This window comes from Microtus ochrogaster, chromosome 5 (assembly GCF_000317375.1).
Source record: "Microtus ochrogaster isolate Prairie Vole_2 chromosome 5, MicOch1.0, whole genome shotgun sequence".
In the NCBI taxonomy this organism is placed as follows: domain Eukaryota; kingdom Metazoa; phylum Chordata; class Mammalia; order Rodentia; family Cricetidae; genus Microtus; species Microtus ochrogaster.
This window is the reverse complement of record NC_022012.1, coordinates 15,236,180-15,251,575: the sequence shown is the minus strand read 5'-3', so window position 1 is coordinate 15,251,575 and position 15,396 is coordinate 15,236,180. Positions and strand designations below refer to the sequence as shown.

The 15,396-nt window shown below is 49.7% G+C and overlaps 1 protein-coding gene across 1 annotated transcript in view; it reads left to right on the top strand.

The window, feature by feature from the left end:
- The window catches only part of Cdc37 (cell division cycle 37), a 13,171-nt gene extending 5,081 nt beyond the window's left edge, over positions 1–8,090 (top strand). Inside the window, exons 2-7 of the mRNA XM_005346879.1 lie at positions 1,760–2,038; positions 2,430–2,538; positions 2,621–2,859; positions 4,084–4,266; positions 4,358–4,429; positions 7,515–8,090. Coding sequence (XP_005346936.1) covers positions 1,760–2,038; positions 2,430–2,538; positions 2,621–2,859; positions 4,084–4,266; positions 4,358–4,429; positions 7,515–7,670 — 1,038 coding nt within the window. The 3' untranslated portion in view covers positions 7,671–8,090. The remainder of the gene's footprint in view (positions 1–1,759; positions 2,039–2,429; positions 2,539–2,620; positions 2,860–4,083; positions 4,267–4,357; positions 4,430–7,514) is intronic.
- Positions 8,091–15,396: the final 7,306 nt, after the last annotated feature.

The following is a 15,396-nucleotide window of genomic DNA, read 5'->3' as shown; positions in this document are numbered from 1 at the left end:
TGTCGGGGTCATACCCCATCACTCTATGCAGAGGACAGAGGAGGGTGTCGGGGTCATACCCCATCACTCTATGCCTTATTCCCTCGAGACAGGGTCTCTCACTAAACCTGGAGCCAGGCTGGGGCCAACAAGTTCCAGCCATCCTCCTGTCTTTGCTCCCTACAGTGCTGAGGTTACAGGCAGCATACTTTTTTCTTGAATGCTGGGGACCTGAACTCAGGCTTATCCTTGCACAGTGTTCTTCCCTGGGAACTGTCTCCCTCCTAAAGCATTCTCACTGTCGCCATCTCCTGTATCGTCTCCAACTTCCTATGGAGATCCACCTGCCTCCATCTGCCCATTGCTGGGATTAAAGGCATTTGCTGCCATACCTGGCCTTAACTTTTATTTCAAGACAGGTGTTCCTGAGTTGCTTAGGCTGGCTTGGTAGGTACTCAGTCTTCTACTTTAACCTCCCTGAGTGCTTGGTCACCTGAGTACTCCATGATGTCCACTTGGGTTTTTCTTTGGTTGTGAGCCACCATGTGGTTGCTGGGAATTGAACTCAGGACCTCTAGAACAATCAATGCTCTTAACCTTTGTCTGAGCCATCTCTCCAGCCCCCAAGATATCTTTTTAAAAAGATTTGCTTACTTGTTATATATACAGTGCTCTGTCTGCTTGAATGCCAGAAGAGGGCATCAGGTCTCATTATAGAGGGTTGTGAGCTGCCGTGTGGTTGCTAGTAGGAATCTGGGAATTGAACTCAGGACCTCTGGAAGAACAGCCAGTACTCCTAGCCCTCTGAGCTATCTCTCCAGCCCCCGAGATGTCTTAAGATGGTAAGTAGGGCTAACAACAAAGCAAGATGGCTCTGTGGGTGACGCCTGACAACCTGAGTTCAATCTCTGGCACCCACACGGTAGAACCCTTACATTTTCTCTTTGGGTGAGTACACACACACAGAGATAGATAGATAGATAGATAGATAGATAGATAGATAGATAGATAGATAGATAGATAGATAGATAGACAGATAGACAGATAAATAGATAGATAAAAGCTATTTTTTCTTTTCCTCTTTTTTTTTGTTTTTTTGAGACATGGTTTCTCTGTGGCTTTGGAGCCTGTCCTGGAACTAGCTCTGTAGACCAGGCTGGTCTCGAACTCACAGAGATCCGCCTGCCTCTGCCTTTGCCTTCCTGGGATTAAAGTGCTGGGATTAAAGGCGTGTGCCACCATCGCCCGGCTAAAGCTATTTTTTCAAACTAAGATGCTAAGCAAGGCCTCTACTGCTGAGTTACTCCCCTCATGACCAGTTCCTATTGCTCTACCTTGCACCTGCACTGGAGAGGCAGCAGGATTAGGAGTTTATATTCATTCTCAACTATGTAGAGAAGTTGATGCTGATGAGACGAAAAACTAAAAATGTGGCATCCGGGCACCAGGCTGGAAGTTGGGAGGCCAGGGCTTAGACTTTGGTCATACGTATCCTGGGGTTGTATCCAGTGCAGAGATTGAAACCCCAGGGCTAGACAGGGGTCAGGGGATAAAGTTGTTCTTTTGTTTGTTCTCTCTCTTTCTCTCATTTTGATTTGTTTATTTTGAAGCAGGGTTTTTTCTCTGTGTAACTTAGGCTGTCCTGGAACTCTCTTTGTAGAACTCAGAGATCCACCTGCTTCTGCCTCCGAAGTGCTGGGACTAAAGGTGACCGCCACCATGCCTGGCTCCCAAAGTTGTTCTTTCTAAGTGACCAACTGCTGCCTGTCCCTGCCTGCAGGCCCGAGTGGAGCGCATGGAGCAGTTTCAGAAGGAGAAGGAGGAACTGGACCGGGGCTGCCGTGAATGCAAACGCAAGGTAGCTGAGTGCCAGCGCAAGCTGAAGGAGCTGGAAGTGGCGGAGGGCAGTGGCCAAGTGGAGCTTGAGCGTCTGCGAGCTGAGGCACAGCAGCTGCGCAAGGAGGAGCGAAGCTGGGAGCAGAAGCTGGAGGACATGCGCAAGAAGGAGAAGAGCATGCCCTGGAACGTGGACACCCTCAGCAAAGATGGCTTCAGCAAGGTGGGACACGGGCGAGAGCACTGCGGAGTGTAGTCAGATGTGGGTTGAGCATGATTTGATGGTGGGGGCTAGACCTATCTGAACTGTGAAGGCCCCCGGTTCCCCCCCCCCATCTCCCCATCCCTGTAAATTAGGAGAATTTTGACAGTGAGAGTCAGGCAAAGCCACAAGGGGGACAGGTTGAGCTTGGGATTGGCTGGTGGAGCCCAGTGAAGCCCACCCATACCCTCTGATCTGCCCGAAGGCCCGCGGCCACGCCTCTGCCACCTTGATGCACTTAGCGACACCACCGCCTCCGATGTGGACAGGATGGGCGCGGCGGCCACGGCCCCCGCACCCCGGGCGCACCCGTGCCTTGCCCCAGCCCACTTGCCCTCTCGCCCTGTCACAGAGCATGGTCAATACCAAGCCTGAGAAGGCAGAGGAGGACTCAGAGGAGGCGAGAGAGCAGAAGCACAAGACCTTCGTTGAGAAGTACGAGAAACAAATCAAACATTTTGGTAAGTTCCTGCGCAGGGCTCCAGCTGGGAATCAAGACCACAGAAGGGCTTCCAGTGGCTTCTGCAACATCCTTCCCCGCAGGCATGCTTCACCGCTGGGATGACAGCCAGAAGTACCTGTCGGACAACGTCCACCTGGTGTGCGAGGAGACCGCCAACTACCTGGTGATCTGGTGCATCGACCTGGAAGTAGAGGAGAAGTGTGCGCTGATGGAGCAGGTGGCTCACCAGACCATGGTGATGCAGTTCATCCTGGAGTTAGCCAAGAGCCTGAAGGTCGACCCCCGCGCCTGCTTCCGGCAGTTTTTCACCAAGATCAAGGTATGGGCTCCCGTACTACCAGGTGTCCACACTGACTAGGGACCTGGGATCGGATCTTTTATCAGAAGGGCTCGGGGTGGTGTGGGAACACAGTGACTGAATATGGTCATCGTATTCATTTCTTTTTCTTTTCTTTCCTTTTGGTTTTCCAAGACAGGGTTTCTCTGTAGCTTGGAAGTCTGTCCTGGAACTAGAACTTGTAGACCAAGCTGGCCTCGAATTCATGGAGATCCACCTGCCTCTGCCTCCTGAATACTGGGAGTAAAGGCATGTGCCTCCACAGCCCAGCTTTTATCTGGCTCTTTTTTTTTGTTTTTTTTTTTCGTCTTTTTTATTTTTAAGATTGTGTATGTGTATGATATATATGTATATGTGTGTGTATATGTGTGTAGACATGTCTGTATGGTATGTATCTATGATGTGTGTGTGGGCCCATGTGATAGGAGGACAGCTTTGTTTGAGTTGATTCTCTCCTTCCACCTTTATGTGGGTTCCCGTGCTCAAAGACGCTGTTGGTCTTGCATGGCAAATATTCTCACCCACTGAACCTTATCTTGCTGACCCTGTTTGAAGATTTGTTCTTATATTTATTCCTTTATTTCTTTATTTCTTTTTTTGGTTCTTTGAGACAGGGTTTCTCTGCAACTTTGGAGACTGTCCTGGAACTAGCTCTGTAGACCAGGCTGGCCTTGAACTCACAGAAATCCACCTGCCTCTGCCTCCTGAGTGCTGGGATTAAAGGCGTGTGCCACCACCGCCCAGGTATTCCTTTATTTCTTGTTGATGGTGCATGCAGGGGTCTCCAGGAGCTAGAAAAGGGTATTGGATCCCTGGAGCTGGAATCATTGGTGTTCCTAAGCTGTCATGTGGATGCTGGGAACTGAACATGGTCCTCTGAACGATTTGGGGCTCCTGAGAGCAGGGCAGGGTAGTAAAATAATCCAGAACTGTGGTGCCTGTAAGACCTTGCTGGAGGACACCTGTGGGTGTGGTACCAGGCCTGCGCTGTTTGGCTGGCCAGGCAGCTGGCCATCAGTAGATGGGCCACAAGGTAGTAGGAAGGGGCTCTCAGTACAGGAGATCAAGGCAAAGCCTTGAGGTGCCCATGGGGAGTTCAGGAAAAGCCTCGGAGCCACAGAAGGCTTCCAAGAGCTGCAGACAGGCCTCACCCCCAAACACTTGGGTGTCAACTGTCCAGTGAACAGCACCCACCTGTTTCCACAGACCGCCGACCACCAGTACATGGAGGGCTTCAAGTATGAACTGGAGGCCTTTAAGGAGCGTGTTCGGGGCCGCGCCAAGCTGCGTATAGAGAAGGCCATGAAGGAATATGAGGAGGAGGAGCGCAAGAAGAGGCTGGGCCCTGGTGGCCTGGACCCCGTGGAGGTCTACGAGTCCCTGCCCGAGGTGCGACTCTCCAGGGCTCGGGAGGAGGGGAGTGATCTGTGAGCATTTCCATCCCCTCCCCTATACCTCACTCTGCCCCTCTGTACCCCAGGACCTGCAGAAATGCTTTGATGTGAAGGACGTGCAGATGCTGCAAGACGCCATCAGCAAGATGGATCCTACTGTGAGTTCCCATGAGTGGTCCTGAAGGCTGCTTGTGTTCTAGACCTGGTCCCCAAGATTCTGCAGAAGATGGAGAGGAGTAGCCCTTTTGGCTGGGCCTAGGGGCGCAAGCCTGTCATCTCAAGAGGCTAAGAGCAGGGTTATAAGTTCAAAGCCAAGCCTGGCGGTGGTGGTGCACGCCTTTAATCCTAGCACTCGGGAGGCAGAGGCAGGCGGATCTCTTTGAGTTCAAGACCAGCCTGGTCTACAGAGCTAGTTCCAGGACAGGCTCCAAAACCACAGAGAAACCCTGTCTCGAAAAAAAAAAAAAAAAAGTTCAAAGCCAAGATGAGCCAGAGCAGCTCAGTGAAACCTTATCTTGGAGTGACAATAGAAGGATGGGGGTGTAGCTCAGGGGTAGAGTCCTTGCCTCCTACATCTGGGACTCAGGATAGTGTCCCTCCTGGGCTTCTCTTAAGACAGGAGAGGCCCCGCACTTCTGACAGAGGCACGATTTGTTGAGTACCTGCTGTACACTCGTCATCAGTAGTGAATGTTGAGCTTTTTCCTTTTATTCTTTTCAGTGACTCTTGATAATGTAATCCAATGCTTCCTACACACTCAGTTTGCTTTTGAGCCACACCCCAGGCCCTCACTGGGGGATTCTAGGCAGGGGCTCTACCACTGAGCCACACCCCAGGCCCTCACTGGGGGATTCTAGGCAGGGGCTCTACCACTGAGCCACGCCCCAGCCCCTCACTGGGGGATTCTAGGCAGGGACTCTACCACTGAGCCACGCCCCAGGCCCTCACTGGGGGATTCTAGGCAGGGGCTCTACCACTGAGCTAGACATCCAAATCAGGTTTGAATTTGGATGATTGTTGAATCAGGCATCCAACTTGGTTTGTTGCCAGTTCTGTCAGCTGGCTTCTAATTTAGCTACCTTAGTTTTCTTATCTGTGGAAACATTATACACAGGACCAGTACTAGGGATTCTAGAATTCCCATGGGAATGCATATATAGAACAGAGTTTACAAACTGCAGTGGAAGACTTGCCAGTTACGTTTGTAGAGCAAATGTAATTGAAAGGCTGCCCCACGCAGCCCCCATGCTTCTTTGTGCTACAACCTCAGAGTCACTATGACCAACACTCTGACAGAACCAAAATAGCGGTGGTGGTACACACCTTTAATCCCAGCGTTTGGGAAGCAGAGGTAAGCAGGTCTCTTGAGTTTGAGGCCAGCCTGGTCTACAGAGCACATTCCAAGATAATCAGATACAGAGAAACCCTGTCTCAAAAAAACAAACAGGAAAAGTTTGATGGCAAGGACTGGGGCTACAGTTCAGTTGCAGAACACTTGTCTGGCATGCAGGATGCCCTGGGTTCTGTCCAAAGCACTGCATAAAGCCAAGTGGCAAGTATACACCTTCAGTCCCAGCACTCAGGACGAGGAATGAGGTCTGCTAACATACTGAGGCCTGGGATACATTAATGCCAGTCACTAAAACCAAAAGAGAAGGAGTATAGAGATGGTTTGGTTGTTAAAAGCTCGGACTGCTCTTCTAGAAGACCCAGGCCCAGGGGGCTGGAGAGATGGCTCAGTGGTTAAGAGCATTGCCTGCTCTTCCAAAGGTCCTGAGTTCAATTCCCAGCAACCACATGGTGGCTCACAACCATCTGTAAAGAGGTCTGGTGCCCTCTTCTGGCCTTCAGGCATACACACAGACAGAATATTGTATACATAATAAATAAATAATTAAATAATTAAATAAATAATTAAAAAAAAGAAGACCCAGGTTCAATTCCTGGCACCCACATGGCAGTTTACAACAACCTGTAACTCCAGTCCCAAGGTATCCTCTGCCCTCTTCTGGTCTCTGTGGACACAAGGCATGCAGCTGGTGCACAGAGATGTGAGCAAAACACCCATACATATAAAATGGTTTGAAAGAGAAGCAGAGTTCATTAGGAAACAGGTGTTCTGCCACAGTCTTTAAGCTGCGGGAGGCTTGTGAGCTGAGACCAGTGTGGGCTCCATTCTGATTCCCTGCCTCAGCAAGCAAGTGAAGGCCACAAGGTACCCCAGCAGAAGAAGGTGCCTGCCCCCAAGCCTGACAACCACATTCCATCCTTGGGACCTACATGGTGGAGGAGAGAACTGGCTCCCACAGGTTCTCCCTGACCTCCATGTGCATGCACTGACAAACAAAGAAGTGTAAAAACTAATTTTTTGACAAACTGGCTCAGTGGTAGACACTTAGAAAGCTGCTGTGCAGCCCTGGACTCTGTGCCTAGCACCACAGATAAATGTCTGCTGAGACATGGCCCCATCTTGTCTGTTTCCAGTTTCTGGATCCTTTCTGTTTACAACTGTGCTTCACAGCGAATGGGTTGCAGCATTGGTCAGCTTAGAGAGCGTGCACTTGAAATCTAGGCCAGGCTAGCCTCAAACTCACAGATTTCCTGCCTCTGTTTTCTGAGGAAAAGGAAGCCTCCCTTGTTACTTTGGTGCTGAGATCTGATCTCTGGTCCTAATGATTTGAGGGAAAGTTTTGTTTTTTTTTTTTTTTTTTTTTTTTTTTGGTTTTTCAAGACAGGGTTTCTCTGTCCTAGCTCTTGTAAACCAGGCTGGCCTTGAACTCCCAGAGACAGAGATCTGCCTGCCTCTGCCTCCCGAGTGCTGGGATTAAAGGTGTATGCCACCACCGCCCGGCGAGGGAAAGCATTCTTAATTGCTGAGTCACCTACTCAGTAGCTACCTCTACTCCTTTTTGTGTACATGTGTTTGTTTTTTTGAGACAGGGTCTCATGTAGCCCAAGCTGACCTCAGTCATCTAGCTAGATGACCTTGATCTCCTGACCCTCCTGCCTCCTTTTCTTAAGTGCACACCACCATATCTGGTCTTCTGTGGTGCTGGAATGGAACCCAGAGCCTCAGGAACACAAGTGATCTACCAGCTGAGCCACAGTACCAGTCCTTTCTGTTGTTCTTCTAGCCAATTCTGGGTAGAGTAGGTGCGGAACCACCTTGGAAGGAGGTGCCGGAGACAGTGGGGCCGCCATGGTGCTGGCATAGCCTCACCTGCTTGTGCTTTATCTTCACAGGATGCCAAGTATCACATGCAACGTTGCATCGATTCTGGCCTCTGGGTCCCCAACTCCAAGTCTGGTGAGGCCAAGGAGGGGGAGGAGGCGGGCCCCGGGGACCCATTGCTGGAAGCCGTCCCCAAAGCGGGCAACGAGAAAGACATCAGTGCGTGACCTGCCCCAGCTACTGCCACTGGCCTGCAGGCCTCTGTGGGCCCTTCTCCAGAAAAGGAAACCTAGACACCATGTTCCTAGCTCCTGACTTCCTTCACTTCTGCTGCCCCTCACATCCCAACCCTTGGCTTGCCCCATGTCCCCTCTCCTCCAGCCTGTCCCCAGCGCTCATCAGACTTCCTGCTTCGGGTTGAGGGGCTCTACTGTCTTCAGCCCCTCCCCCCATCAGCATTATGCCAAAGTCCTGGGGGTCTGGGGAGGGGCAACAGTTGCCAGATTGGTCCACTGGGTTGGGTATACACATGTCCCCAGATGGGCAGGGTCTGTCCCTATGGATCTGTGATCACTGTTTTTCTTCTGTCTAGCTTTCTATCCTGCAACTGGCAACAATGTCTAATAAACAGTTCCAGGTGCTGGATGCCAATGGCTCAGTGCTGTTTGAGGCAGAGGGAAACTAGATGGGGAGGACGGGAGTCCTGACAGCCATGCTCTTGGCCCTCAGTGTCCCTCCACCTTCTTGTCTTTTTCAGCCTGTCCTTCCTCTTCTCCTCCCTCTTCCTCCCCTCTTCACCTAGCAAGCATTCCGTGGAGGCAAAAGGACCCAAGTTTGAGGGCAGCCTGGGCTACATGAGAAATACGTAGCTTCTTATTCTAAATATTGATTTGTATGTTTCTGTGTGTGTGCATATGTGTGCTCATGAGAGTGTGTGCATGCATGTATCTTTTTGAGACAGGTTTTCTACGTAACCTTGGCTGTCCTTGAACACACTATAGAGACCAGGCTGACCTCAAACTCAAAGAGATTCCACCTGCCTCTGCCTCTCAAGTGGTGGGATCAAAAGCACAAGCCACGTCCAGCTTCAATTTTCATTTTTTTACTTTATGTGTGTGAGTGTTGTGTGAGCACATGGAGTGTCTCCTGGAACTTCAGTTACAGGTGTTGGAAGTCCACCACATGGCTTCTTCCGGTGGAACCAGTGTCCTCTGCAGCCCTGACCCTTGTCCGTGTCCACTGGAGAAGCAGTATCAAGCATTTGGGAAGTGTTTCTGCTGTTGAAAAGAGCATAATGTGACTCAGACTGCAGTTCTACGGCAGGGCTTAGTTTAATGTGTGGTTTCCAGTCCAGCATTGTTAAAACAACAAACAAACAAAAAAACTGTACATACACCTACCATCCAGCAGGTAGGAGTGTGAAACAGAAGGGTCCTGAGTTCAAGGCCAGGCTGGGCTGACCAGTGAGACCCTGTCTCAGTGGAAATCGAATCTGGTTCAGGAAGCTCTGACTTCCAGCCCCACGCTGCATAAACTGGGTGTGGCACACACCTGCAACCCCAGGACCCGAGGTCCTGGACCAGTTGACTAGGAAGGTGGCTATTGGTGCCGAGGCCTGAGAGAACCCACTAGAAAATGCTGGATATGACCCTGTGCATTTAGGTCACCTTGGTGCTGTTGGGGTTTGAGATGTGGCATGCTGGCTACTAGTCTCACTTTAGATTTAGTGAGAGACTCTAAGGAAATAAAAAGCATGAGAGAGCAGGACATTGAGCATCCTCTGGACCCTACAAATACACAGCACATCAGAGGAAGTCAATCAGTAAGTTAATGCGAGTTGGTAAGAGGGCCCAGCTGCTGAAGGCACTTGCCACCAGGCTTACACAGTTTCACTTGCCAGGACTCACCTGGTAGGAGAGAACCAGCTCTGTAAGTTGTCCTCTGAGCCCCACACACGTGCACATACTCCAGGAGATAGATGAACAAATGAATAAGCCAGAAAAAAACAGCATGTGAGCCGCTTCAGCTGACATCAGCAACAGGCATGACTTTCCAGATGTCTGACCCCTTCATCCTCCTTTCCAGGGTACATTGCACTCTGGGAGCTGCTTGACACTCAGAACCCAGTTCAGCACCAGGCAGTGGCACACACCTTAAATCCTAGCACTTGGGAGTCAACAGCTGGCGGATCTCTGAGTTTGAGGCCAGCCTGGTCTACATGATGAGTTCCAGGCCAGCCAGGGCTGCACAGTAAAACCCTGTATCAGGAAAAGAAAAAAAAAAAAATCTAGAACATTTTAACTGGTTGAGACTCAGTGCCACCACATTCCAGTAATGTCCCAGAACCTCTCTGAGCCTACCAACACCTAGTCGTCCAGACAGCCTCACCAACCTGGGTACTATCACATCCCATGGTCTATAAGCAGCTTCAGCACTTAACACAGTCCTCCAGACAGCACTGGACCTGGGCCACAGTAGGCCAGCAGCAAAGATAGGCTAAGCGGTGAAGGATGAATTAGCCTGAATGCTGTTGTCCGAGTGAATTTCCACCAGGGGGTAGCAGTGAACCACACAGCTCTGCAGCCTCAGTGTTGTAACTCCAGTTACAGAGGATCCAAATGCATGTAGACATGCAGACAGCACATATATATGCTTCATATATATATATGAAGTAGAAAGGATTCTAAGCCGTCGTGTGGGTGCTGGGAATTGAGCCAGGTTAAGAGCAATCAGTGTTGGTTTTTTGAGACAAGGTCACTCTGTAGCCCTATCTGTCCTGGAACTGTCTCTGTAGATCAGGCTGTCCTCGGACTCACAGAGATCCTCCTGCCCTTGCCTCCCAAGTTCTGGGATTAAAGGTGCTCGCCACCGCCGCCCAGCTGCAATCACTGTTCTTAACCACTAAGCAATTCCTTCAACTCCAATGATTTTTTTGAGGCTCACTGTAACATGGGCTAGTCTCAAACTTGTGGCAGTCCTGCCTCATCCTCGCAGGGTCTGATGAGCATGAGTTGAGCTGCTTTACTGTGTCACCATCCTAGTACCGTGAGCTATCATAACTGGGAAAGGGGCTCATGCCTATAATCCCAACACTCGGGGGGCTGCGGCAGGAACATGGAAAGGAGTTTAAGGCCAGCTTGGGCTGGGTATCTTGTCTCAACCTATGGTGTTTGTCATAACAATAATTCCACAAATATAGGTCTAAAATTCTTATTGGCATCTACTGTGTGTGCCTGTGAACATGCATGTGGCCGCACACGTGTGGAGTTGTCTGTTTGCACCATGTAGAACTCAGGATGTCAGTGTTGGTGGCAAGTACCTTTACCCTCTGGGCCATCTCAGCACCTTCTAGAGGCTGGTCACTGCGCCTCTGGTGACCTGTCCCTGCCGCCTGAGCACTGAGGTAGACATGTTACTACAGTCCTGGGGGTTGAGCTGGGTGTCCTTGCAGGGCAGAGCAGGCCCTTTGCTGGCAGCCATCTCCCTCACACCAAGCTTTTCATGTTTGCTAATTTAGTTGCTGCCCTCACAGATGGGGAGGAGAACACAGCAGGGTCAAGATGCTGCGTGGGGGTCAGAGCCGAGTGGCTGGAACGTGAGCTGTCTCTTGTGGGCCCTGCCGCCTGTAGCTTGTTCTGCTGTGCTTGCTGTGCAGTTTCTGGAGAATGTGGTTTCACACTCGTGTCCAACATGAAACGGTCTCACGGCAAGTCACGTCACAGCTCTCAGGAGAGAGGCCTGAGTGTCCCCTGACCCCCCAGCTCAGAAGACAGGGTTTTGTTTTAAACCTCTTTAATTGGCTTTTCCCAGACCTGGTGGTAACTTTAGGGAAGCCCCTCCCAGAAAAGCCTGCCCTGCTTAGGGGGAAGCCCCCCCACGCCATTTCTGAAAATTGTCTAACTAACCTGGGTTTGTCCGCTGCTAGGGTGGAAAGTCCCTGTTGGGGAAACCCCTTGGGTATCCCTGGCCAGGCCAGATTTAAGATGCAGAAGATCTACAAGACCTCTGGGCCTTGAGGAGTAAACATAGGCCCTTCCAGTAGCCTAGGGTACCTTCTTCCCAGTCAGTGGGCATTTAGCGTGGAATGAACCTCAGGCTTGAGATGGCACTCACATCTGGGAAGCTGAGACAGCAGCAGGAGGGTTTTTGTTTTGGTTTTTCGAGACAGGGTTTCTCTGTGGTTTTGGAGCCTGCCCTGGATCTAGCTCTTGTAGACCAGGCTGGCATTGAACTCACAGAGATCCACCTGCCTCTGCCTCCCGAGTGCTGGGATTAAAAGTGTGCGCCACCACTGCCCAGCTAGCAGGAGGGTTTTAAATCTGAGGTCAGCCCAACCTACAAAGTGAACTTTAGAGACCCTGCCCCCCCCCCCAAAAAAAAACAGGGGCGGGGTGGTGGTGGAAGGAAACCAAGCCAGCCAGCTCAGAGGTAGCTCAGTCTAAAATATGAACTATGAAGGAAATAAGGTTTGAGCCACAGAATACACCAAAAAGCCAGGTGGGGTGCTTTCTACTCAGTGCCCAGTGTGGGGAAGCAGACACGGACTGGCCATGGAAGAATGTTGGTCAACTTCCCTACCCAACAGGGACGATTCAGGACAATGAGACCTTGTCGCAGAAAAACAAAGTGGATGGCGATTAAAGAATGACAGTCTAGGTTTTCCCCTGCCCTTCTCAAGCAGATACACACCTGCATGAATATGACACACAAATACCAATGAAGAAAGGACAAACCTCAGGACCACTGGAGAATGCCAAACTCTGGCCCATGACTCAGCATCCCCTGGCAGGCATGAGCTATTGTTTATTATTACTGTGACTATTATGATCATTATTGCTATGAGTCACCCTCTGAAGTGCTGGATACACGATCCCAGGCTCTATTTTAGCTTCAAAACTCCAGGGGGGGCTATGCCCATCTGAGCTGGCTCTTGAGTTTGGCACACTTTGCTTCCTGCTACTGAGCTCTTGGTGGCCCTGGGCAGTGACAGAAGAGATTGTCTTAATTTTATTGTCGTGAAGAGACTCCTCGACCAAGGCAGTGTTTTTTTTTTTTTTTTGGGGGGGGGGGTTCGAGACAGGGTTTATCAGTAGCTATGGAGCCAGTCCTGGAACTAGTTCTTTAGACCAGAGTGGCCTTGAACTCACAGAAATCTGCCTACCTTTGCCTCCTCACTACTGAGATTAAAGGCATGCGCTAAGGCAATTTATAAAAGAAAACATATGGGGGGAGGGTCAGAGTTCCAGAAGGCTAGAGTCCCTCGCCATCATGGTGGGATGCATGGCGTTAGGTAGGCATGCTGCTGGAGCAATAGCTGAGAACTTCCGTCCTGATAGATAAGCGGGAGGCGGCGGAAAGAGAGTTTCCTGAGAATGGCATGGCCTTTGGAAATCTCAAAGCCTACCCTCTGTGACACACCTCAAAAAAGGACATATCTCCTAATCCTTCCCAAGCAGATTCAGCAACTGGGGGCCAGGATTTAAATATATGAACCTATGGGGGCCATTCTCATTCTGATCTCCACAGAGGGCCAGGCAGGGAGAAGACAGCCAGCCCTTCAGAAGCAGGGAAGGACAGCAGCCTGGGTCTCCAGCTTACACTACTCAGTGTCTACCCACTTCCCCTCCTGGTGGTCAGACATTCCAGAATAGGAGAGAGGTATTAGTACGGGTACTCAGACTTGTAGTGGCCAAGGCTCAGTGAGTGAAGCTCTTGCCTATACCTAGTGTATACAAAGACCCAGGTTCCATCCTCAGCACCGACGAACCTGGTGTCACTGCTTGTCAGGTCCCATCCTCACACGTGTGTGCACGCATGCTCACACACACACACACACACACACACACACACACCATTTCAGCAGGAGGACCAGTAGTTCAAAGTCATCCTCAGTTACATAGGGGATTTCAGGCCAAACTGTCTCAAGAAGAGATGGCTATGGACCCGAGATATGGTTCGGCGGTTAACAACACTGGCTACTCTTGGAGAGAACCTGGATTGGGTTCTCAGCACACATGGTGCACACCCTTTATAACTCCAGTTTCAGGGAATCCAGTGCTTTCTCCGGCTTTCATAGGCACCAAGTATGTATGTGGTGTACAGAGACACAAGTAGGCAAAGTACCCACACACACAAATAAATCTTAAAGTATAACTTAAAAGAGAATAAACAGGAGAGGGGAGGGCTGGAGAGATGGCTCAGTGGTTAAGAGCATTGCCTGCTCTTCCAAAGGTCCTGAGTTCAATTCCCAGCAACCACATGGTGGCTCACAACCATCTGTAATGAGGTCTGGTGCCCTCTTCTGTCCTGCAGGCATACACGCAAAACAGAATATTGTATACATAATAAATAAATAATTTTTTAAAAAAAGGAGAGGGGAGGAGGAGAAGAAAAGAAATTCCCAGTGATCTTAGCATGTTTGTAAGCAGTAAGTGCTTGGCTGCCAAGTGCAGTGTGGGGCTCTGGGTCCAAGGTCCTCTCTGTGGCATCACTAGAGGTGGAGAAGAAAAGGCCTCCGTGTTATGACAAGGGCTCAAGAAAAGAAGAACAAGGTTCTAGCCCAAAGCTACAAAAAGATCTAAGCTTGTATGTCTTAGTGTGATGTCTGGTTTATTATTTTTGGTTGTTTAAATGATGAAGTCACCCATCACCTTGAGCATTTGAATAGTTTGTTTTCTATTTTTTGTTTTTTGTTTTTAATTTTATTTTTATTTATTTATTTATTTTTTTGTTTTTCGAGACAGGGTTTCTCTGTGGTTTTGGAGCCTGTCCTGGAACTAGCTCTTGTAGACCAGACTGGTCTCGAACTCAGAGATCCGCCTCCCTCTGCCTCCCGAGTGCTGGGATTAAAGGCGTGCGCCACCACCGCCCGGCCTGTTTTTAATTTTATTTAGTTATTTGTGACAGGGTTTCTCTGTAGCTTTGGAGCCTGTCCTGGAATTCACTCTCTAGACAAGGCTGGCCTCGAACTCACAGAGATCTGCCTGTCTGTCTCTCCCGAGTACTGGGATTAAAGGAGTGTGCCACCAAAGCCCTGGTACCATTTGAATACTTGATTCCCAGTTGTAGATGTCTGGGTAAGCTTAGGAAGTGTGGCCTTGCTAGAAGAAGTACATCACCAAGGGTGTACTCTAAGAGCCCGGATTCTGGGCTGAAGAGATAAATCAGAGGTTAAGAGCACTGGCTCTTTCAGAGGCCCAGAGGTCCTGAGTTCAATTCCCAGCAACCATATGGTGGCCATCTATAATGAGTTCTGGTAGGCAATATACAGTGTATACATACTGAATAAATAAATCTTTTTTTGTTTAGTTTTGTTTTGTTTTTCGAGACAGGTTTTAGTTTCTCTGTGGTTTTGGAGCCTGTCCTGGAACTAGCTCTTGTAGACCAGGCTGGTCTCTAACTCACAGAGATCTGCCTGCCTCTGCCTCCCGAGTGCTGGGATTAAAGGTGTGTGCCACCACAGCCCGGCTTGAATAAATAAATCTTAAAAAGAAAGAAAAGCCAGGCAGTGATGTACTCCTTTAATCCCAGTACCGGGGAAGCAGAAGCAGGCAGATATCTTGAGTTCGAGGTCAGTCTGGTCTACAGAGTGAGTTCCAGGACAGCCAGGGCTACATAGAGAAACCCTGCCTCAAGAGGGAAAAGGAAAGAAAGGAAGACAAACAGAAAAGTAACTAAAAATGTTAATCCCAAAGATGGGAGAAAAAAACCAAATCATCATGACTAAATTAATTAAAGCAAACTTTTTTATTTGTGTACACAGGCTGCCTCTCCCTAAGGTGGGGTTTGAGAGGTCAACCTTGGACATAAGGAGGACAAGGTCTTTACAGCTCAGGGTAAGGGGGTTTCCAAATGGGGGATCTGCAGGCAAAAGAGCCAGAGTTTTAAGAGCAGAACACAGGCATTAACAAGTTAGTCATATTGACCTCAAACAAAGAGGTGACTGCAAGGTCA